We start from the raw sequence: 23856 nt of genomic DNA, 5'->3' as shown, positions 1-23856 counted from the left end.
ACTCAAGGTTTGGGGCCACGGAAGGGGCTGAGACAGCTAATATCTATCATTAATTCACTCACCAATTCCTTACGGAATGTGCTCCTATGTATTTTGAGTCTAAAGAGACATGATTCCTATTCTCATGAAGCTTACAGAAATAATGATAATTCTCTATCTATTTCTCCTCTAGGACCCGGCTTCATCAACGATCCCATCTCTTCCTGTATCTCCAATCTTTTCCTCTTTTGTAGCTCTTTCCTAACAATACTCATAACTTTAGAAATGTGTATGTCTTTCCACAAGAACCTCTGGACTACCATCTCCTCGTCCTCGAGTTTACAGTCAAATGTGCTGGACAGTTTCTGATTCTGCTGCATCTCTTCTTCTTGTCCCACTCAGTAAACCAAAATCTGGCCACTCGACTGAAAATGCTCTTACCAAGGCGGCCAGTATTTCCAAGGGACACCTTTCTGTCCCCATCTTATTGGGTTTCTCAGCATCATTTGACATCACTGGCCAGCCCCTCCTCCTGGGGACTCTCCCCTTAGCTACTGACATCTCATTAAATGTTCACGATTTCTCTCGTACCTGAGGCTGCTCCGTCTTTGACCCGTTTCCCTACCCATTCCTGGAACATGGCTTTCATTTAAGCAAGGCTCGCAATGTGCCAAGCACTGCCCTAGCATTTCATATGCTTGAATTCATTCAGTCCTCTGTAGCCCTGTGAGACAGCTAGCTGTGAGCCCCATTTTACTGACGAGGACACTGAAGCACCCAAACAGCGACTCCGACTCACAGCAGTCCTCTCTTTGACAGGGTACAACTACTCTGTTAGGTTTCTAAGACTTAATTTTTATGCAAACAGCTTCATCTTTCTCCCACAGAGTGCCTAGTGGGTTTGTACCACTGACCTTGCGGTTTGTGGGCCAACACTTGGCCCCCTACATCACCAGGGATCCTTAATGGAAGCAGAGAGGTTAAAGAATCTGCTCTCGGGCACACTAGTCACTGTAGCCTAGAGTTTTTCTTTCTGCCTTTCCTTCACCCTATGTTCTCTCTGCATGACGGTTATCCATTGATGTGGCCAACTTCTTAATTTATTTGCCAATTCAAAAATGTTTATCTGCACCTTAGGTTTCTCTCCTTAGGGATAGACTCATGTAGAGACTCATCAATTTAATTCAACGGACATCTCCACATGGATTTCTCACAGGTCTCTCAAACTTAACATGTCCAAAACCCAGTTCATCAACTTTCCTTCTCTTATAATCCATCCAAGCCAGAAAGGTGGCCATCATCTTCAAATCCAAGAATAAACGTCCTCGATATACATTCATACGCAATCACTACGTATGACACTCAAGCTTTGATGACCACAACTCTTTAATGCTCATACACCGTCTCCCCCCCCAATACCGCCATGCTACTCTGAGTAATGGTATTTTCTACCCTAGATCACAGCAACGTTTGCCTGACTCTCGATGATTCCCTCAGACCGATCCTCAACACTGAAGGAAACGGTCTTTCTAAAATGCAACTGTGATCACTCCACTTCATCTGCTTCAAGATCTTCAGTGGCTCCCCACTGCCCTCAGAACAAGTCTCAACTCCTTGCCTACACGCCAAAGCACAAAATGCTCTGACTGGCTTGCCTTTTAGGTCTTACACCGAATATTCCCTACCTCTCGCTCTAAGCTCGTCCACCAGAAAAGGCGGCGATCCCTCACAAGTACCACATTCTCCCTCAGCTCTGTCCTCATTCTCCCATTTCTCCACATCTGACCACTTCCACTGGGTCTTCAGGACTCAGGTTAGATGCCATACTGTCCAACAGAATTTTTCGGTTCTGCCTCCTTACATCTGCCCTCACCTGGTGGGTTAAGTGACCCTCCAAATCTTCCCATACTATTAAAGCACTGCCACATGAGCACACTGTACTGCCACTGTCCTTCTCTCACCAGAACACACATTCCTTGAGCACGTACGGTGCCAATCATCCTACAGTGTGAGGCGTTATGTTCTTTATTGAATAAAGGAATCAAGTTCTCTTGCTTAGTATCTATATGCAATAGGAAGTGCCTGAGGTCTCTCTGCAGAACTGACCTGTACCCTCAATAAAGTCCCACCAAATAGGCCATGCTATCTCCAATGGAGAGACAAAGAGACTGGAGCTCAGAGTTTAGGAAATGTATCCAAAGTCACAGAAACGCCACAACTCTAGCCCATGGTCATATCATTCTAAAATGCACGTGCTGCAGAGTCCAGTACCTCCTTGTGCTATGAAAGATACAAAGATGGGCAAGGTCTATGACAGCTATGGAAACTCAAGAAAAAGTTACATTTGGATGGAACGTAGAGGAGCATCAAATGAGGAACAGTCGTTGAGGATGGACAGAATTCAGACAGGCCAACATGGGAAAGAGAGTAATGAGGGGGCACAACAAACACTTCTGATGGCAGTGACAGTATAAAAAATATGAGAAATAAATTTATGGGGAGTCCATTGGGGTTTTCTGCTATGGGTTGTGGCTGCTATTTTTCACTTATGATATACTAATAAAGCCAGGCATGTGTCTTACTGCAAGATAAATGGGGTTTTACTAGACTTGGCATTCACTCCTAAAAGGCAGCCACTGTGTAAACATCTTACAAAATCAATTAGTAAAGAAGCCCACAAGGAACATTTAATGAGCTCACTTGCTGCAGTTCTGCAAGTTGCTTTTCAGGATGTCATAGTCGGTATTGAACAGAGGCCCACTGTCCTTTAGCATGGCTTTCTGGATGCTGTACACATGGATGCTGGCAGTCACGGCTAGCTTGGACTTCACTGCTACAAGTCAACAGGAAAAGCAGTCTGTCAATACACAAACTTCATAGCATGTAGGGACTTAACAAGAAACCCTTCTGCATTTAAACCATCTGCAGCCTGTGGTATCCAAAAAGCTCCAAATGGCCAAAGACACACAAGTACAGTATAACATCAACTCCTCTGCCGGCAAGGTAGGTGGCAGTGAGTCAGTGGTCATCACTCATCCAGTGGACACTCAGCAAATACTAATGAATGACTGATGAGGTCCACGATGGCCCTTTTCTCAGGGAAGGGCCTTAGTTTAGACTCCAGCATATAATTGAGAGGAATACGTGATCTCTATTTCGAAAAACTCCCTTTTATATTTCCATTTAAGTTCAGAGAAAGCAACTCTAAGACAAAAACATTATCACAGATCTACAGAAGAAAATTACAAGAGAACATCACAAAGGACAATTTTCAGTCCTATGAGGGGAGGGATTTTGCCTACCTATTCAGCATCTCCAGTGCCTAGCAGAGCTTGGCATGGACGATCTCCACTCTGGATCTTGTGAATCAAAAAAAGTCTTGCTTTGCCTGCCACTGAAGGCATTCAGAAAAAGTGGACCTCTCCACATGGAATATGTCAAAGTTAAATTTGGTAGGAAACTACCCCCATTGTCAGGAGCCTTAACATACAAAAGTCTAATAGGATAGACCTTGATTGGAAATAGAAGTCTAAGATCATGAAGGCCCTGATTGGACTATAAATCCCTTTGAGTTTTTAAATAGAATGGAAGCATTGCTAGTCTTGAAATGGGTGAAAACTGTTCATTCAGAAGTTTTATCAAGTGCTCTTGATTTCTCGAAGCATTCTTTCATTTTCCCCCTAAAAAAACTGTTAGGGAGCACAACAGTATCTAGAGGCTGCTCTCTTTTCATAGCCAACGAGTCCATGTGACATTCAAGATAGTATTTTGCATGTCTAGCTTAAGTCTCTAAATCCTGTGGCAGAAAATTTTTTATAAATAAATGTTGGTTGCTTCCAGAAATGAAGCAAATACAGCGTCACAGTTTAACCTTCTAGAAAGCAATAATAAAAGGACAGGGCTCCCCATTAAAAGACGGCACACAATTAGCATACAATGATACATGTCAGGGGCAAATGTTTATTGTGTCTTCTATCTATTGGTGCCTTAAGCAGAAAAATGTGCAACATCAATAAAACCCTTACCTTCCAACTTTTCTTCTCTCACTACTGCAACCTTGTGGCACTATAAGGAAATGACAGTGTTGTACCATTAGTGCATAGAGCATAATGTCCAATTTAAAAATACCCCTTGCTAATAATACCACTGTACTTGGAGATGCAATTAGGGAAGCACTAAGTAACCTTTAAAATATATGTTAAAGTTTAATAAAGTCAGACTTACTTTTAACTTGCTTACTTTAAAATTTCTCAATCTGGTTAATGAGTGTGATAGAATATTAACCAAATCAGCAATCAGCATGTCCAACTCGTGTGGGGCAAAGAGCCCTTTTTAGTAATGTAATGAGAATAACTGTGAAGTCATACAGAAAGAAATAACATTGGACCAGCAATCATACTGCACAACAGAATAAATTCTAAGTGGACCACAGATTTCAATGTAAAAAACTATATATGAAACTGCAGACACTGGAAGAAAATATCGATGAACCTCTATCATCGGATGTAACTTGAGAATAAGAGAAAATTTTCAAATTACAAATCAAAATAAAAATTTGACCTCATAAAAACTAACAAACTATTTTAGGTGACTGAAACAAACTCCAAGCACAGTACAAAGGCAAATAAGGAAAATATGTACAAGCTCTATCACAGAAAGCGGCTCTGGCAGTGTAGTGGATGTGTTGGGGGCTGTTAGCTGCAAGGTCAGCAGTTCGGACTCATAAGCTACTCTGTGGAAGAAAAATGAGGCTGTCTACTCCTGTAAAGATTTACAGTCTCAGAAATCGACAGGTTCGACTCTATCCGATGGGGTTGCTAGGAGTCAGAATGGCCTCAATGGGCAGTGAGTTTGGTTTATATAACAGGATAACACGCACTTTCTGGAAACACTTAGAAAACAAAGACTAACAGTACTTTAGGAAAATGGGAAAGCTCTATGAACAATTGGGTCACAGAGGAAGAAATGCACAAAGCTCTGAATCGTGAGAAAGATTAGTCAACCTCACTCAAAATAAGGTGCATACTAAAATGAATCCAAACAAACCAAACTCATTGCCGCCAAGTCTTTTCCAATTCACCAACCCTGCAGGACAGAGTAAAACCGCCTCAGGTTTCCCAAGGCTGTACTCTTCCCAGAAGCAGACTGCCGCGTCTTCTTCCTCTGCCGCAGCTGGTGGGTTACCAGCTGGCTGCTTCTGCCTTGCCTCCTTATCTATGAGGCAGGGGCAAAGCAAAACTCATTAACACGTACCGTGTGGAAACAGACGGTCACACCTTGCTGGTGGGAAGTAAAGTACAGAGGTCTTTTCAAAACAGATTCCGTCCACCTGCTGATCTAGCCACCCTACTTCTAGGACCAGAACCCTCACACACACTGAGAAAAAACACAAACTACAGACTGGGCACTCGACCACAACACTCGTTGTGACAGACACACATTTCACATGAACTCAAATGCCTATCAGTAGGAGACTGCTGAGTAAACGAAGGCATATCCATAGCTGTGCCACCATGTGACTGCCATAGGGATGTTCCCAGAGCGGCTATGAAGCGATCCTCAGGTTCTGTTAAAATTTTTAAAAGTGAAGTGCAAAACAGAGCATATGGTATGAAACTTTTATCTTAAAAAGGGGGGGAGGGGTCCTCCTATGAATATGTTCTTCTTAAAAATATAAACACCTGGACAAGGTGGGAGCAAGGTATTGAAAAGTAAAACAGACGTAATGGACATGTTGACCCAATGTGAAGACTATACCCATGTCAATAATCAGTCTAGAAGTACTGAATAGAATCGGGGCTTTTAAGATTACTAAAAAAATATGTACAGGCACAAAAAGGAACAGAGAAGGGAAAACAAGGGAAAAGGAAAAGCCATCTAGTTGACTGAACTCCGCCTGGGGGTTCTGAACTGCTTTGTTCGCCACCCAACACAGAACCCACTGCACCACCAGGGTAAGAGGGAACCTAAAACTGAAAACAAACTTGGAGGGGAGGGCAATGACGAAAAGAATTTTAACTAGCTGTCCGTTGATGACTCAGCCATGATGACTTGCCCTCTACAGTTTCCTACACTGTCACCTCACCGAGACAGAGAGCCTCGTCTTTCTCCCAACGAGCCGCTGTGGGTTCCAACTGCTGGCCTTTCAGTTAGCAACCAAGTGGTATAACCACTGACCAGGGCATGGGAGGACAAACATGTGCAATCTGGATCACAGAGGAAAAATATACAGTCTCTAGAAACACAGAAAACAAAGGCTAATAGCTCCTCAGGAAAATGAACAGATGGTGCACAGAGGAAAAAACGCAGAAAGCCAGGAAACATGAGGATCTTTAACTAGGGTTCTGTGGCTTATCCCTAGAGATCTCCTTCAAGGAACTCTATCCAAACCATAGTAACTCGATGGCATATTCCCAGTCAGAAAGATTTTACACACACACACAACAAAAGAAACTGGTTTGGGTTTAGTAATATTGTTAGTAGCAAGTATGCATATCTATCATTGTCATTTGGAACCACCAAAATTCACAGCGCAAGCGATCAATATTATTGTGCTTGTAATCAAATCTGAATTGCTGGTATTGGTATGTTTCACAATGTGTGTTGTCTTAAATAATACAAAAACAGAGATTAAAAACTATACACTGTGCATAACTGCAGAGTTACAGCACTTAGAGGAAAAGAGCACTAGGGAATAACTACTGAAGCCTAGGCAGCTTTCTAATAAGAGTCTCCACCACACAAGAATTGGTCCCCGGACGAAACCTAGACAGCCCAGACCAACAGTTGGGTGTGGCGGGGGCGGCTGTCTCAGGGTGTACTGAAAATGCCTACAACCACCAGAGGAGAAATGCTTGCTTGCTGGGGCTACAACAATGCATGATGTGCAACTCTGACGCAGTGGGTTCCCGATAAGTGAGTAAGCTCAGCATCCACAAACCCAGACTCAGATGGGGGTAAGCTCCGTAAGCCTTTTAGTAGTTAAGGGGAAATACGGCTAGTTGATGTGATAAAGTCTTTCTTAATACAAAAATTCCAGCTAATACACAGAGGTATTATTTTGCAATCTCTAATGAAATAATGATCTACCTAAACCCATTGCCACCCAGTCAATTCCAACTCACGGAGACAGAGTAGAATTGTGCCTTAGTGTTTCCAAGGCTTTTATAGAAGGAGACAGTTCATCTTTCTCCACAAAGCGGCTGGTGGGTTTCAATCCCTGGCCTTTTGGTTAACAGGTGAGCACTTCAGCCACTGCACCGCCTGGGATCCTTGACATAAGGACCGAAACCAGGGGTCGACAAACTGCGGCTCGACAGCCATATGTAGCCTTTCAGCTCATACATGTGGCTCTGAAGAAAAATTGAAAATAAAACGATCACGGTTGCATTTATAAATTTTTAAGGATATTATTTAGAAAATGGCGATTTCAATTGTTTATAAAATATATTCTGGCTCTCAAATAATTTTTAAAATGTTGTTAGGGTCAGGATAGGCTCTTCCACCTCAAAAGTTTGACAACCCTTGATCTGGACAATAGAAATGTCAGTTAAAATCACGAGAAGAAAAGCCGATGGTAAACTTTATTAAGGATGGGTCAGGCTGACAACCCATAATAGATCAAAGACCAACTAAACATTACAAGCTTCCAGATGTGAGTCCAGAACCATCTTTTTCAACATGCCCCAGCCACAAGCAAACCTAGTCATAAGTTAACCAGCAGTTACAAGAAACAGAAAACAAAGGAGCACACTACAGGGCATCCCAAGGATGTAATCAGCAAAGTCTAAGACATAGGAAACACTGTAGGACAAATGGCCTGGTTTCTTCAACAAATAGAGAGGAAGAAAACAAGTCTGTGATCAGAAGAACCAACAGAGTGAGAGAGCCAAGAGACAGAAAATACAGTCTGTGGCCCATGTCAGATCCTGACTGAGCAATAGCAACAGCACCGACATCACATGATAATCAGAAGTCTAAGCATACTACAGTTTTCTGGGCTGGATAATGCAGCTTTCTAGTAATTATTGTTACTATTACTACTATTTTTTAGTATGCTGAGTTTTGCAGCTGTTTGAAGAAATAGCACTTATCTTTTAGAGGTACACACTGGAGAATGTAGTGATAAGACACGATCATGTGTGGGAAGAGTGTGGGTGGTACTGATGAAGCAGGACTGGTCACTTGTTAGCAGTGGAGAAGACAGGGATGGATGCACAGCGTCAGCGTACACGTCACATGACGTTCACCACAACAAGCACCTTGGTAAGTGGGAGGTCTTCACCAGGAAGGAAAGGGCACTTTCTGGAGGGAGGAAAATGTTTCTATTTTACAGACAACAAAGTTATTGCTGCTCAGGGGAAAGTAGTCTACCCACAGTCTGCAGAGAATGAGCACAGCACTTTAGATATGTTACCACCTACAGACGTGGTGCACTAAATGAAAGCAGACATATGTAAGATGCAATGGCCTCGCTTGAGAAAAAGAAAGAACATGTCTCTATTCATGTGGGTAATGGCTACATGGATGTATAACCCCAAAATCCACTGCCACTGGGTCGTTTCCGATGGAGAGACCCTACTGGGTAATGGTTAGTCTCAGAGATCCAGAGGGGTCGCTATGAGGCAGCACTGACTCCATGGCGACCGTTAACCTGTCCACTGGCAGACCAACAGTCCTCAACAGTGCCACCAGGGCACACACATACATGCAAATTCCATCATGCGGGAAGCTTCAGAATTGTACATTTACTCTATGTGGATACACCTCAATATTTTAAAATTAAACTATAGATGTACACACCCGACAACTATGCATTTTATAAGCATACAAAGCATGCTTCCGCTGTTTGCTGTAAAGGCTTTCCTGAGGGAGAGGAGGTTAAGGAAAAAGACAAGTTGAAAACAGTAATTTTACACAACTAAGTTCACATTCTGGTTTTAATCTTACATGTTTAGTCAGTATTGTGTGCAGGCTGTGGTCTCAGCCTATGAGTCCGAGGGGAAGCCCAAAGGGAAGGAAACATCCGCACTAGTGGATCTCTGACAAGGGGTCCTGAACACAGCCAAGTCCTAAGGACTGCTGAGAATTCATTCAGGAGCAAAGGAACCTGCAAAGAGGAGGCTTGGGAAATGAGAACGGGGCAGTGTACCTTAATTTCGGGAAGAAGCCAGATAAGAGCAACTAAAGTTCCCTGGCTCAGTCAGGAATAGAAAGAATCAGAATAATCCCCGTATACCTAAGAGCATCATGAAATACTTAAAGAAAAGTCAACAGACCTGATAAAGTCTGTGTAGTTGGGAGAGAATGTCGCAGAACTGACCTGGAATGATGGACGGCTAGATGCCATATAGAATTATGCACAGCAGATACTCAAAGCCAAGCATACTCTCAGTCACTGAGTTAATTCCGACTTACGCCAACCCCATAGAAGGGAGCAGAACTGACCTGTGGGTTCCTGAGACTGTCAATCTTCACACGAGTAGAAAGCCTCATCTTTCTCCCACAGAGGCTGGTAGTTTCGAACTGCTGCCCTTCCAGCTAACAGCCCAACATGCAAACCACCATGCCACCAGGGCTCCCATAGAAGACACATGAGGATAAAAATGGTCCCCAGCCCATGTCTCTGCACTGCATTACCCTGAAACTCCCACACCACTTGGGTCACACTTCCAAAGAAGCCTACAAAAACACACTCAAAATCAAATCAATATTAAAAAATTTTAAACACTTGAGTTGGTAGCTTACAATCTAAGCAGGCTGGAAATGAACCACCCTTATCCCTAATAATACACCTTCATGGGGACTAAAGACCAGGGAAAACCAGCCAGCCTTTCCTCAGGTTGTTGCCCAGGAACCTAAATGAGGACAGTCTCTGCATGACCCAAACGTCTGCTAGCTGCTCACTCACCGTGAAAACCTCAATAGTCACCGCCTGGGGCTGACTTTTTCAGACTTCCACCATACTCCAATCTTTTTACTTCGTTTTTCCTGTCATAATGTCATTTAACATTTAGCTCAGGCACACTGAAGCTGGTTTTCAGGTTCTGAACTTACGGAATATCCATTCTGAATGAGACTGCCGGACACCAAATAGGTGACGTGCAACTGGGCTCCAGAATTTTCCTTGCGCTTTCTTTCCACATAATCATACAACATCCTGTTCCAAGGAAACAGAAAAGGCACGAGTTAGCCCTCAGTTCGAGTTGTAACTTCATTAGTTTAAAAGTTATATATATTAAATTTGATAGTCCATCACATTTTCTAAACATCACAATTTGTGCTACATAGGGATCAGACTAAGAGCAGAGTTTTTAAAAACGGACTTCAGATGGGACATGGAATTTACAATCTATTTATATTGAGTTAACGGTGTTTGGAGGAAGATAAATCTAATAATAGGCCATTAAAACTGTAGCAATGGGAGATAATGGCTACATCAGCCCACTAAAATCAAAAGTTGAGTTCAGTCACTATTGAGCTATGTGATCCTGGATGAGTTGATTCATTTTTTTAAGCCATTTACTATCATGAAGTATAGAAGTGAGAAAGCAATACTGGATGTGATTTTCTTAACCTAGGATCTACATGTTCATTTTTAACTGCCCCTCCACCCCTAAACTATATGCAAAATGTTTATGTATATTTTTGAAGGGGAAGGTTCATGGGTTTCAGTATATGGTCAAAAAGGATTGAAAATTCCCAAACATTAAGAATCGTGAAATAGACCCTAACAAATGTCCTTTCCAGCTCTGAAATTCCAGTTTTATGATCACTCCGACTCCGTGCTGCTTTGGAACTGCAGAATGTATGACACCGCTCACTGCCCACTGTTCCAAGTGATCATTACCCTGAGCTTGCCAAGCACCCAGCGCAGAAGTAAGCTTGCTTGTGGAAACATTTCCAAATTCATTTTTATCTCTGTGATCCAACAAGTATCATATGTCAACTCTCCGGCTCAATAACTCAACAGTTTAGATCCCTCTCCCCTCAAAAGGGCTTTGTTATTTCAAGAATTGTTTACCGAGCTTCTGTTTACCGAGCAGGGGTTCTCAGCCTTCCTAATGCCACGACCCTTTCATACAGTTCCTCATGTTCTGGTGACCCCCCCCAATCATAAAATTATTTTTGTTGCTACTTCATAACTGTCATTTTGCTACTGTTATGATTTGGGCGACCCCTGTGAAAGGGTTGTTGAACCTCCACATGGGTCGCGACCCACAGGTTGAGAAGCACTGCTCCACAGCTTGTCTGTACTTCTGCCAGAGAGCTAAAGACCCACTGCTATCAAGCCGATTCTGGGTTTCCACCACTCCTGTACATTTTCATGGGAACAGACTGCCTCATCTTTCTCCCTTGAAAGGACTGGTGGGTTTGAACAGCCGATCTTGCAATTAGCAGTCCAATGGGTAACCCACAGCACTACCAAGGCTCCTTAAAGGCAACTCAAACTCACTGCCATCGAGTTGACTGTAATTCATAACAACCCTATAGGACAGGGTAGAACTGCACCCTGTGGGTTCCCAAGACTGTATGTAACTCTTCATGGAAGCAGAAAACCTCAACAGCTGGAAACCAAGAAAATCTAAGAGAAACTCAACTTGGACTATTGAGCACTCTTGAAACATCATCTTACTGGGGGCTCATACAACTCTTATCACAATCCAAGCATACATCAATTGTGTAAATGTACAAATTCATTGCTCTCATCATTCTCAAAACATCTACTCTCCACTTAAGCCCTTGGCATCAAATCCTCATTTTCCCCCTCCCTCATGAACCCTTGATAATTTATCAATTATTATTTTGTCATATCTTACACAGCCTGACATCTCCCTCCACCCACTTTTCTGTTGTCCATTCTCCAGGGAGGAAGTTATATGTAGATCCTTGCAATCAGTTCCCCCTTTCCACCTCACCGTCCCGGAACATCATGTCTTGCACACCTACGTCCTCCTTTGGTGCTTTCTCTTCACCTGTCTTTTCACTCTCTACGTTAGTCACCTACCATCCTAGTTTGCTCCTGAGGGGCTTCCTGGGACGTGGGGCCTTCCTCGCTACATCCAGGACAAACCAGGACAGTTGTCCATCATCCTAGGCATTCTTGGTTTCTCTCATCCATCCGTGCACATCTCCTGTACCTCAACAATAAGATCTCAAGTCGCCCAAGGGGGGATCTGGGGTCATTACCATTATCCTTTACTTCTGTCAGCCTCTCAAGTCTCCTTCTCAAGAAGTTCTTGAAACCAAGCCAAATTGCCTGACTAGATTCATTTAATTCAGGTGTTAATTCTCTTATGTCTTCCTCAAGTCATGAGCCACAAAACTACTTCAGGAAAGTTGTAAAAATGCAAATAAAGCCATCCAGTCAACAAAACCTTCTGTTCTAGGCCCAGGGAGAGCAGTGAACACAACAGCCAATGCTTCGACCCTTCGCTGTAGCAACAGGCAGCCACGGAGCAAATACGTGATGCCTTGGGAAGGAAAATAAAGTGCAATAAGGACAACAGAGTGACTGAGAAGTTTCACTATTTTATAAAAAACAAGAAAGAGAAAGTCTCGTGAGCAGAGGGAGCCTCCAATGTGGACATCTTGGGGAAGACTGTTCTAACAATAGAAAACAGCAAGTGCCAAAGTTCTGAGGCAAGAATGCAACCCAGATCCAAGAAACAGAAAGGAGCCCAGAGTGACTTGAGCAGAGTAAGGACAGACAGTGGCTGGAGAGCAAGGCATGAAGGGACTGTGACCACTGCGAGGGGTCTGAGGAAGAAAAGAAGGCATGAGACGGCTCAGAACAGGAGTAACGTAATCTCACTTCCTTTTCATGAGGGTCTCTGGCTACTGTGGGGAGAATATAAGGAGGGTAAGCCAACACGTAGTGCTACAAAATCAGTGACCTTTATCAAACAGAAATATCAAAAGGTGAACCTGTTCTTTCTCCATATATCCTCTATCTAGGTCTGTAATTTCTGAAGGCGATATGTCCCTGAAGAATTCTGCCCTCTGGACCAGTTATCAGACATCAAAGAACTAAAAATCACATCAGTGGGTGCCCACCTTCCTGATACAATCACTGAAGACAAACATGTGCATAAGCAAATGTGGTGAAGAAAGCTAATGGTGCCTGGCTATCAAATGATATAGCGTCTGGGGTCTTAAAGGCTTGAAGATAAACAAGCGGCCATCTAGCTGAGAAGCATCAAAGCCCACATGGAAGAAGCACACAAGCCTGTCTGACCACGAGGTGTACAAGGGACCAGTTATCAGACATCAAAGAACTAGAAATCGTATCAGTGGGTGCCCACCTTCCTGATACAATCAATGAAAACAAACGTATGCATAAGCAAATGTGGTGAAGAAAGCTGATGGTGCCCAGCTATCAAAAGACATAACATCTGGGGTCTTAAAGGCTTGAAGATAAACAAGTGGCCATCTAGTTCAGAAGCAACAAAGCCCACATGGAAGAAACACACCAGCCTGTGTGACCACGAGCTGTCAAAGATATCAGGTATCAAGGGCAGAGGAGACCAGGTCTCAAACAACAAAGATGGGGTGGTAGTGAGAATCACATCACCGTGAAAGAGGGGGAGTGCCAATGCCCATCTGTAGACAGCTGGACATCCCTTCCAGAGGGGTAGTGGGGAGGAGATGAGTCACTCAGGGTTCAGTGTAGCAACAATGAAACTAAAAACCTTCCTCTAGTTCCTGAATGCTTCCTCCCCTCCCAATTATCATGACCCCAATTCTACCTTGAGGACCTGGTTATACCAGAGGATGTACAGCAGTGCAGTAGGGTTCTGGAGGCACAGGGAATATAGGACAGACGAACCCCTCAACACCAGCGGTGGGAGTGGCGACACCAGTAGGGAAGGGGGTGTAGAAAGGGAGAACCGATCTCGGAGATCTATGTGTAACCTCCTCTCTGGGAGATGGGCAATGGGGAGGTGGGTGAGGGGAGACACTGGGGAGTGTAAGATAAGATATAATAATTATTTATAAACTATCAAGGGACCAGGGGTGGGATTGGGGAGGGAGGGGGACGGGGGAAAAAAAAAGGGAAACCGAGCTGATTCCAGGAACGCAAGTGGAAGGTGAATTATGAGAATGACGAGTGCAACGAATGTATAAGGGTGCTTTGCTCAATTGATGTATGTCCAGACTGTGATAAGAGCCTTATGAGCCCCAATAAAAAGATTTAAAAAAAAAAGGAATAGTTTAGCAACTGTTGAATAAATGAAAAAAAAAAGATATCAGGTATCAAGCATCAAGGAACAAAAAATCTTATCAATGTTAATGTGGGTGAGCGCAGAGTGGAGACTCAAAGCCCATCAGTAGTCAACCGGACACCCCCTTACTGAAGGGTTGTGGGGAGGACATAAGCCAGTCAGGGTGCAGGGTAGCAACGATGAAACATAACTTTCCTCTGGTTCTTAAATGATTCCCCCCCCCCCACTATCATGATCCCAATTCTACCTTACAAATCTGGCTAGACCGGAGGATGTGCATTGGTACAGATAGCAACTGGAAACACAGAGAACCCAGGACAGGTGACTCCTTCAGGACCAGTGGTGAGAGTGGCGATGCCTGGAGGGTGGAGGGAATGTGGGATAGAAAGGGGGAACTGATTACAAGAATCTATGTATGGCCTCCTCCCTCGGGGATAGACAGCAGAGAAGAGGGCAAGGGGAGATGTCGGACAGTGTAACATATGACAAAACAGTAATAATTTATGAATGATGAAGGGTTCATGAGGTAGGGGGAGTGGGGAGGGAGGGGGAAAATGAGCAGCCGATATTAAGGGCTCAAGTAGAAGACAAATGTTTTGAGAATGATGATGGCAACAAATGTACATATGTGCTTGACACAATGGATGGATGTATGGATTGTGATAAGAACTGTATGAATTCTGCCCTCTGATTACACATCAAAATGCCAGTTGGGCATTCTCAAGAGACTTAACTTATGTTCCTTTGAGGTAAAAAGGAAAATGAAACCACCTGATGGGACAAGGTCAGGGCTCCCAGGACGTTCTCTAACAACAGCCCTTGCTGCCCTGAGGAGGTCTGCTGATGCAATGGAAACAATATGCGGCAGAGTTTTCTGCTTTTTCTCACCATTGTAGTTTTCAATATTCTTAAAACTTCTTCATAATAAATTCTCATAGTTGTCCTGTGTCAAGAAAACCTACCAAGACCCCCTTGGAATCACATTAACACAGTTGCTGTAACCTCCTGTGCTAACTGCCTTGAACTTAATTGGCCCAAGCAGTCCCACTGAAAGCCTCTGTTTAGCCTGGCCCCTTTTTTGGAAGGCACACAATCAAGCCTATGACAAGTGTAATACTGAGAGAACTTGTCTACAGCCACCCACTGATTACAGAGACACATGTAAACACATACTGTTTGGAATAAACCCAGGCATGTGTGAACCGAAACCCTAAAAGCAATACACTCCGACTTATCCCTACCACTGGAGGACCTGGAGGGAAGCAGAGACCTAGTTAGAAGGCTCGTGGAGTAACCCAAAGTGGAGAGCATGGTGGGCTGGCTAGCGTGGCAGCCGAGAGGGCAGTGAAGGGGAGAAACAGCAGCAAGCGCTCACATTGATTGGGGGATGTGAGAAAAGAGAAGCCACGGATGACTGGCCCAAGCAACTCTACGGATGACTGAGAAGGGGGAAAGAGAAGCAGGCGCTAGAGCAGCAGCTCCCCACCTGTGGTCGCGACCCCTTTGGGGGTCAAATGACCCTTTCACAGGGGTCACCTGAATCATAACAGTAGCAAGATTACAGTGATGAAGTAAGAACAAAAACAATGTGATAGTTGGGGGTCACCCCAACATGAGGAAGTGCATGAAAGAGTCGCGGCACTGGGAAGGTGGAGAACCCCTCTGCTGGAGGGATAAATCAAGAGCTAGGACTTTGGACATGTGAAATTTAGATGCCTGCTAGTCATCAAGTGATATTATTGTGTAGAATATCCTTCCTCCGTGCAAAAATTGTTCAGTAGCTCCCCTTCTTCTAAGAGTAAACTCTAAATTCCCAAAAATGACATCAAAGACTCTTCTGGTTCTGGACCCATGTGTTTCTAGCTGTCTCTCTCACCATTGCTCCAAAGCCATTCTATTGCCAGACTATAAAGTCTGCTGGCTTCTGGCCTCTTTGCACATGACTAGCCCTCTGCCTGGATACTCTTCTCAGGCCTTACCCATCATTCAGTTCTTAAGACTGCAGCTCAGTTGTTATTTCTTTATGTGAAGCCTTTCCTACCACCAGCAGTCAATAGGGGGACCTCCGAAGCTCCAACAGAATGCATCCCATTGTCTCTTACTAAAATACTGATGGCCAATACAATACGAAAACCAAACTTACAGCCACCAAACCAATTCTGATTCACAGAGACCCCAGGTTATTACCCACCATCCCTAGTCCTTCAAGGCAAAAATGTGCCCTATGCACCATTTGGTTGACTTCCATCGTCTTACTCTCTTTAAGGTTTCCTTCTATGCATCAGTTATATTAATAGTACAAAAGAAGTAGCACAGGTTCATGAACTTTTAAAAAATGTCATGGTAATCAGAACCATGTTGATAAAAGATGTAACAGGCAGGTGCTACACCTAGCATGCTCTTAAGCTTATTAGCAGAATGCTATGCCTTTTATCCATAATTCACACTTACCACCGTCTTGTATGAACTCACTTCCCCATATGAATTCCACGTGTTCCATTAACAAGGTCACACCTTCACTAAAAACCAAAAACTCACTGCCACTGAGTTGATGCCAACTCATAGTGACCCTATAAGCCAAGGCAGACAGCGCCTGTGGGTTTTTGAGACTAACTCTTCACAGGAGTAAAAAGCCCCATCTCTCTCCAAGGAGTGGGTGGTGGTTTCAAACTGCTAACCTTGCAGACTGCAGCCCAACACGTAACACTAAGCCAGCAGGGCTCACAGGTTTCAAAAGAGTAATTTAATTTATACACACTCCTTGAGTCCCCAGGACATGTTCCTCTAATCCTGTTATGTGAAAACATTTTATTTTCACCAACAAAATATGCTTAAATACATATACCTCACAACACATGACTTCTTAAAGGATACATATACATTTCCTCCCTGTATAATTAATAGTATCTTCCATTTTCATTCATTAATTTTTCCTTTCTGGTCAGTTCCACTTAAATTTTTTCCCCAAGACAAGTACAGTATATTGTCCACATTGCCTTTGCTCACCCATTCAGCCTTTCTCTCACACTGTTCAATTCCTCACAATATTTACTACCCAGAACCTAAAACTATCTTGTCGATATCAATGAAGGCAGAGACTACTTTGGTTGTCAGGGAGCCCAAGACAATGGTTAAAAACATAGTCTCAGCAGAAGCTCACTGCCATCAAGTGGATTCTGACCCTTTGTGACTCTGCAGGATAGAGGAGCATTGCTCCTTTGGTATAGCGAGGCTGGAATTCTTTAAGAGAGTGGCTCACGGATTCGAACTGCTGACATTGTAGTTAGCAACCCCTGAAGCCAAAAACCACTCTTGAATGAAGTCCAGTAAATAATGGGCAACTATGCTCAGTCACGGCCACTCAGTGATAATATAAATGCTTCCAGTCGAAACAAAGAAAAAGCCCGTAAGAGGGGCATCTCTTACTCTGTTTTCTCGCTTGTTGGAAGAGGAAGTAATATATTTATTTGAAATCTGAAAGACAGACAGTTGGGAGAAGAGAATTACAGGCCACAACAGTGTAGAGGTCCTGGAATGAGAATGAGCATGGCAATTTTGAAGCACAGAAAGACAAATATGGCTGAAGTATAGTAAGTGAGGTAAAGAGTGGTAGGAGATAAAGTTGGGCAGTTCGGCAGGGGTTAGACAATGTGTTAATGCTATCAAAGTCTAGACCAGCAGTTCTCAGGGGTTGCCCAATTCATAACTGTAGCAAAATTATGAAAGGGTCACGGCATTAAGGAGGTAGAGAACCCCTGGTCTAGACCATCAGGGTGGCCATAAGCCACATAGAAGCCCTGGGGGCACCGGGGATTACACATTAGGCTTCTAACCACCGGATGGGTAGTTAGAACTTATCAACCTCTCTGCAAGAGACAGAGAAGGCTTTCTATTCCCATAAAGAATTACACTGTAAAATTTACAGCTTGGAAACTCGCCCCTATAGAGTGCCTATGTGTCGGAATCAACAGGATGGCATCGAGTCTGGGTTTTGGTATAAGACAATAGGCAACTTCATTTCATCTTCCTGGAACTTCAGCCCCCAATAGGGCACTGTTAAATTTCAACATAGCATAGCTACCTCACTGCATACTTAAAATGAATAACCATAGAGACCAATGACTCTAATAGCCATCCATTTCCACAGTTACCTGAACCTCCTGGGCTGGGACCAGAAAATGGTCTTAGCAGCAGCCATCTCAGAGAATCAAAACCGGTCCAAATCCATCCCTGGGTCAAGGGTTTCAGGTCTTAAAGGCATAAACTTCACACAGTCCAATTCAGACCTGTTAAATGCCCATTAATTTGTTTTACTGATAAGGATAGCTTGAGTTTTCTCAAGGAACTTTGAGGCTTAGGAACAAACTGTCGGCCTTAACAAAGCAACAAAACCCCGCTCTCTAGAAGGGGTGACTTGGCTTGGTGGGCGGCAGTACAGTGGGCCATGCAACAAGCTGCTACCCACAGGTGTGACGCCATGAGTGGTCCTCTAGAGAAAGACGAGGCAAGGCCTTGTGCTCCTGCACAAGGGTGTAACTCAAAGGGGTAGCTCTATTCTGTCCCAGAGGGTCACTGAGAGTCAAAATGGGTTTTGGTTTGACTACGCTTGTCAACCAGCAAGCCAAACAACACCAAGTCCACCATACAGCCTCAGGCTACTCACCACCTCCTCCCCTTAGGACACACACATTCTCTGCACATTTTCCAGGTCAAAACATGTTTAATTCAAAAGCTTGCTTTTGCACTTCTGGCCTCAAGTTGGACCACAAGTTTCAACAAGGAAAAGTGACAGGGCAAAATCCACAAAAGACAATAGTCTGCACCCTTCTTTTCCAGTTTCATGTAAATAATTCTCTCATCTTACACTGCAGATACCAGTGGACCTCATTATGGAAGAGTTTCAATAGCATTCAGAGAGCGGCCTAAGAAGCCAGCGAGAAACTGCAAGGGAGATAAAAGATACATCGGCAACAAGCGGTAAACAGAAGAGGCTGCCCCCGAGTCACTCTGACATAGCAAAGTGATGTTAGCAAGGGTACGGCTCGAAGTACATCCAGCAAATGGGTCACTATACCTAGCTCTGAAAACATACAACAGCAGTAAAAGACAGTAAAAAATTGTATTCTTACCCCAAGGGGTGGGGAGGGGAGAGGGAACTTTAATTAAGGGCTATGTGTAAACTTAAAACAAAAAACTCCAATGTGATTAAAAGTAGGAGTAAATTGGACTTACTGTTTGGCCTGATTAACATGAACTCCTAGTGTGTAGCTCAGCCATTTGTAGGTCACCTGGAAGAAGAAAATGTTCTATTAGATGATTCCAGCGTACAGATCAGTCCCACAGGTCTGTTCCTAGAGTCCTGTTCTCAGTCGACCATACCTTAAAAATGATATCGCTGCCAGTCCAGTTTTGCTAAGAACCACCCATCTCATCAGAAGGTTCAGGGTATTTACCTTATAAATATTAAGATATTTGTTTCACGGACTAATTAGTGCACAAGAGGGCACATTTATGGTCTATTATTTATTAAAGACAAATTTTACTACTTTGAAAAGACAACCATGCATGGAAAAGAAGAGGTGTCTAAAAAGAAAGCAGGTTTTAAGTGAAGCTTTATACTTCTCTATTACATTTGGTGACAGAATGTGGAACCATTCGTGTTGTTAGTCACTACTGACACCCTCACCCTCAAAGCACAGGCCATAGGGGGCTTCTCCTGAAACTCCTTCAGAGGGAGTGAAGCAGTCATTTGTGGCTGGGCACATTCTGTCCTTGAAGGTTTTTTTCCCCAAAAAGGCTGAATGCACATACACACAGACACAGAGAGAGAGTAAAAGCTCTCATTTTTCCCTACTCCTTGTTTTACTAAGGCCCTTCCTACTCCTAGTTTTAATAAGACCCTTCTTCACAGTTGTCCTTTTCTGGGGTCCCCACCCAAAACGATCCTAAAACTCACCCAGAGACTAGATTTCTTAGAAGCATCTGACTCAGTAACTTGTGAAGAAAAGTTGCAGCCCTACAAACAAGACTGGGTACCGGTGGTGACGAGTCAGAGAAACAGCGTATCATTGGTGTGACTGGTCACATTGTATCAGGGGTGTGAAGGAGGTCCTACACACAGGTTAGGCAAGGGCAGTGCAATTTTAGAAAGCATTTGCAGAAATGAAAGAGCCCCAGGTTTGAAAACGGCCTGCCCTGTAGGAACCACAAATCACTAAGTTATTCTGCACCTGCCTCTCCTAAGGATGCCAGCACCGACCTCCCAGTGAGTCGCAGTCAAGAGGAAACAAGGAGACTTGCATTCAAAGTGCCCCAACTGACGGGAGCGGTTTGCTAGGCGCATCCGCGCCCTTTCCTCGGACGCCCTCCGAGGAAGCCCTTGCCTCCCCCGACGCCTAGCCTGCAGGAAGTGAGAGCTGGCCGTTGGGGGTCGTTCGTGCCCTCCGGCCGGCCAACACACCTCTCCCACTGTGGACGCGGGCCTTAGGTGGCAGGGGCGTTTCAGAAATGCGCTTGGGCGACGCCCCGCCCTTCGCGTCCCGACCCAGGCGCGCCGTCCTCGCGCGCCCACCGCGCCGGGCCCCTCTCCCCGCAGCCCCGCGCCCTCGGAGGGTCAGGGCCCCGGCGCCTCGCAGGCCCGCCCGCCCGCCCGCGGTCCCCGGGCCTGGCTTCTCACGATCTTGTTTTGATCCATGACGAATTCGTCGATGTTTTCCAGATACAGCTGGTCCGCCATAGTGCTGCAGCTCCGGACTCCGCCGCCGCCTAGGCCCCTGGACACCGACGCTCAGCTCCCGCCGGCGGGAAATGCCAGCGCTCACTTTCCTCCGGGTCCGGGTCGTTTCCCACGGCAACGGAAGCGACGCGCTACGGCGACCGTCCGAGGCCAAACTCGTTTCGGAGACGGCGCGAACTAGAGGCGGGCGGGCGGGGCAGGAGGGAGGCGGGGTCTGGGAGAGTGGGCGTGTTGGGTTCCAGTTCAACTCTGCTACTTGCTAACTGGGGGCAAGGCAGCTCATTTCTAGGGGCCACAGTCATCCCACTTGCAAATTGATAAAATCAATCTTGCCTTTTAATGAATGTTTCGACAAATATTTATTAAGAAGAACCTATGATATGCCTGTTCCTTTAAGATTTACAGCCTGGGAAACCCAAAGGGACAGTTCTCGTGTGGCCTATGGGGTCGCAGTAAGTCAGGATTGTCATGATGGCAGTCCCAGTGCAAGTAGTATTTTCCTGTCAGTTAAGCATAGGACTGCAAACCAAGGTGGAGGTTCAAACCCTCCAGTCCGACTTTGGGGAAATGATGAGGCTGGTTGCTCCCAGTAAAGGCTCACGAACTGTACTTAGGGTCGTCATGGGCCCGATTCTGCTCGATGGCGATGAGTCTGTTTTGGGGGTTTGGAGCTCGGCGGCTCTGTGGGTTAGGGGTTGACCTGCTAACCGAAAGGTTCCATCCCACAGCCCTTTGCGGGAGAAGGGAGGCAGCCACTAAGGATGGGCGGTCTCAGTCACCCAGTAGAGGTCACGATGAGTCCATGAGTTGGAATGGACTTGAATGGCAGCGAGTTTTTGTTTTTAATTTCAAAGATACCCCGGTGGTCCAGTGGGTAAACACTGCTGTCTAACCAAAAAGCACACTCAACCCGCCCATGGCTCTAGGGAAGGACGATGCGGCAGTCTGCTTCCATCAGATTTACAGCCTTGGAACCCAATGGAGGCACTTGGACTCTCCCATAGGGTTGCTGTGAATAAAAACGGACTGGAAGGTAATTGGCCGTAAAGTTAGGACATTGTGGTTCAGCTCCATCTTAGGCACTGGCACAGCCGTGAGCAAGAATCTTAGAGAAATCACCATTTTTAGTACACCATTTGAGTGATGCCGGCTGGGATAAAATATTGCTTGGTATGATCCCGCCAAACTGAGAAATTAGGAAAGGTTTCCCATTTGGGATGAGAAGAGGAGAGTTTCCTGGAGAGGCAGGAGGATTCACTGGGAAGAGAAAGTGCCTAGTTTCCATGAAGAAGACTACACTGGTAATCATTGCCAAAATGAAGAAAGGAGGGGTCAGTGAAGAGAGCTGAGATTTGGAGGAAGCGAGATCAGGCAGGGCCTATAAGACTTTGGGAAAAGATAGATGAGTTATAGTCTATGGAAAACTTGGAGGTGGATTTTCTTTTTTTAAATCATTTTATTGGGGATTCATACAGCTCTTATCACAATCCATCCATCCATTGTGTGTCAAGCACATTTGTACATTGGTTGACATCATCATTTTCAAAATATTTGCTTTCTACTTGAGCTCTCAGTATTGGCTCTTCATTATTCCCTCCCTCCCCCACCCTCATGAACCCTTGATAATTTATAAATTATTATTATTTTTTCATGACACTGACCAATATCTCCTTTCATCTACTTTTCTGTTGTCCATCCCCCAGGGAGGGGGTTATATGTAGATCCTTATGATTGGTTTCCTCTTTCTCCTCCCACCTTCCCCTTATCCTTCTGATATCGCTACTCTCATTATTGTTCCTGAATTCCCTGTGTTTCCAGATCTTATCTATACCCGTGTACATGCTCTGGTCTAGCCAGATTTGTAAGGTAAAATTGGGGTCATGATAGGGTGGGGGGAGCATTAAAGAACTAGAAGAAAGTTGTTGTATGTTTCATTGGTGCTGTACTGCACCCGACTGGCTTATCTCTTCCTTATGACCCTTCTGTTATGGATGTTCAATTATCTAGAGATGAGCTTTGGGTCTCTACTCTGCATTCCCTCTCATTCACATTGATATTATTTTTTGTTCTGGGTCTTTGATGCCTGATTCCTTCGACACCTCATGATCACACAGGCTGATGTGCTTCTTCCATGTGGACTTTGTTGCTTCTCAGATAGATGGCTGCTTTTCTATCACCAAGTCTTTAAGACCCCACATGCTATATCTTTTGATAGCCGGGCACCATCAGCTTTCTTCACCACATTTGCTTGTGAAATGAATTTTCAAGTTAGGAAATTTCAAGTAAAATTTCTCCACTCTAGGATAAATCTATAAATAAGTCCATACAAACCACAGTCACATCGACCTTGAGACCAACAGAACCAGATGGTGCCCAGCTACCACTACTGACAAGTTGTAATCAGTGCCACAATAAATGAACCCTGATAGAATGGGATAAAAATGTGAACCAGAATCTAAAATAGACATAATATACAACCCCACCCAGACCTACTGGATTGGTTGAGATGGGAGGACTTCCGGTGACATTCTTCATACCCTGAACCAAAGCTAGCCCCTGAGGCTCTCTTGTAGCCTAATTACAAATTACCTTAAAAAATCATATCAACCCTAAGTGTGGTGCTCTTTAAAAAAAATCACCTTGATATGACCAAATCATTTTAAAACAAAGATGAGAATGTAAGGGAAACTACATCAATGGAAATGGAACAGCTAGAACTGAATAATAACAACGTTTGTGGTAAAACTACTGTGACTGAACAACTCGCACAGAAATTGTTGAATGGAAACCGAAATAACTGTGTACACTTTAACTGTGTACACTTTAATTCTCCTACCATCAAACCTAAAAAAACACCTTAATAATTGACGTCACCGTAAACCAGGGTAGATCAGCAGAGCAGCATAGTGGATACGC

The 23856-nt window shown here is 44.4% G+C and overlaps 1 protein-coding gene across 1 annotated transcript in view; it reads right to left on the bottom strand.

Annotated features, from left to right (window-relative positions):
* POLD3 (DNA polymerase delta 3, accessory subunit) overlaps positions 1-21046 on the bottom strand; it is a 49952-nt gene extending 28906 nt beyond the window's left edge. Inside the window, exons 1-5 of the mRNA XM_075546276.1 lie at positions 20881-21046; positions 19437-19492; positions 10036-10138; positions 4005-4044; positions 2680-2812 (exon numbers count right to left, since the gene is read on the bottom strand). Of these exons, the coding sequence (XP_075402391.1) occupies positions 2680-2812; positions 4005-4044; positions 10036-10138; positions 19437-19492; positions 20881-20940 (392 nt within the window). The 5' untranslated portion in view covers positions 20941-21046. The remainder of the gene's footprint in view (positions 1-2679; positions 2813-4004; positions 4045-10035; positions 10139-19436; positions 19493-20880) is intronic.
* Between the last annotated feature and the right edge of the window lie 2810 nt (positions 21047-23856).

The sequence above is a fragment of the Tenrec ecaudatus genome, chromosome 4 (assembly GCF_050624435.1).
Source record: "Tenrec ecaudatus isolate mTenEca1 chromosome 4, mTenEca1.hap1, whole genome shotgun sequence".
Classification (NCBI taxonomy): Eukaryota; Metazoa; Chordata; class Mammalia; order Afrosoricida; family Tenrecidae; genus Tenrec; species Tenrec ecaudatus.
This window is presented reverse-complemented; position numbering and strand designations above follow the sequence as displayed.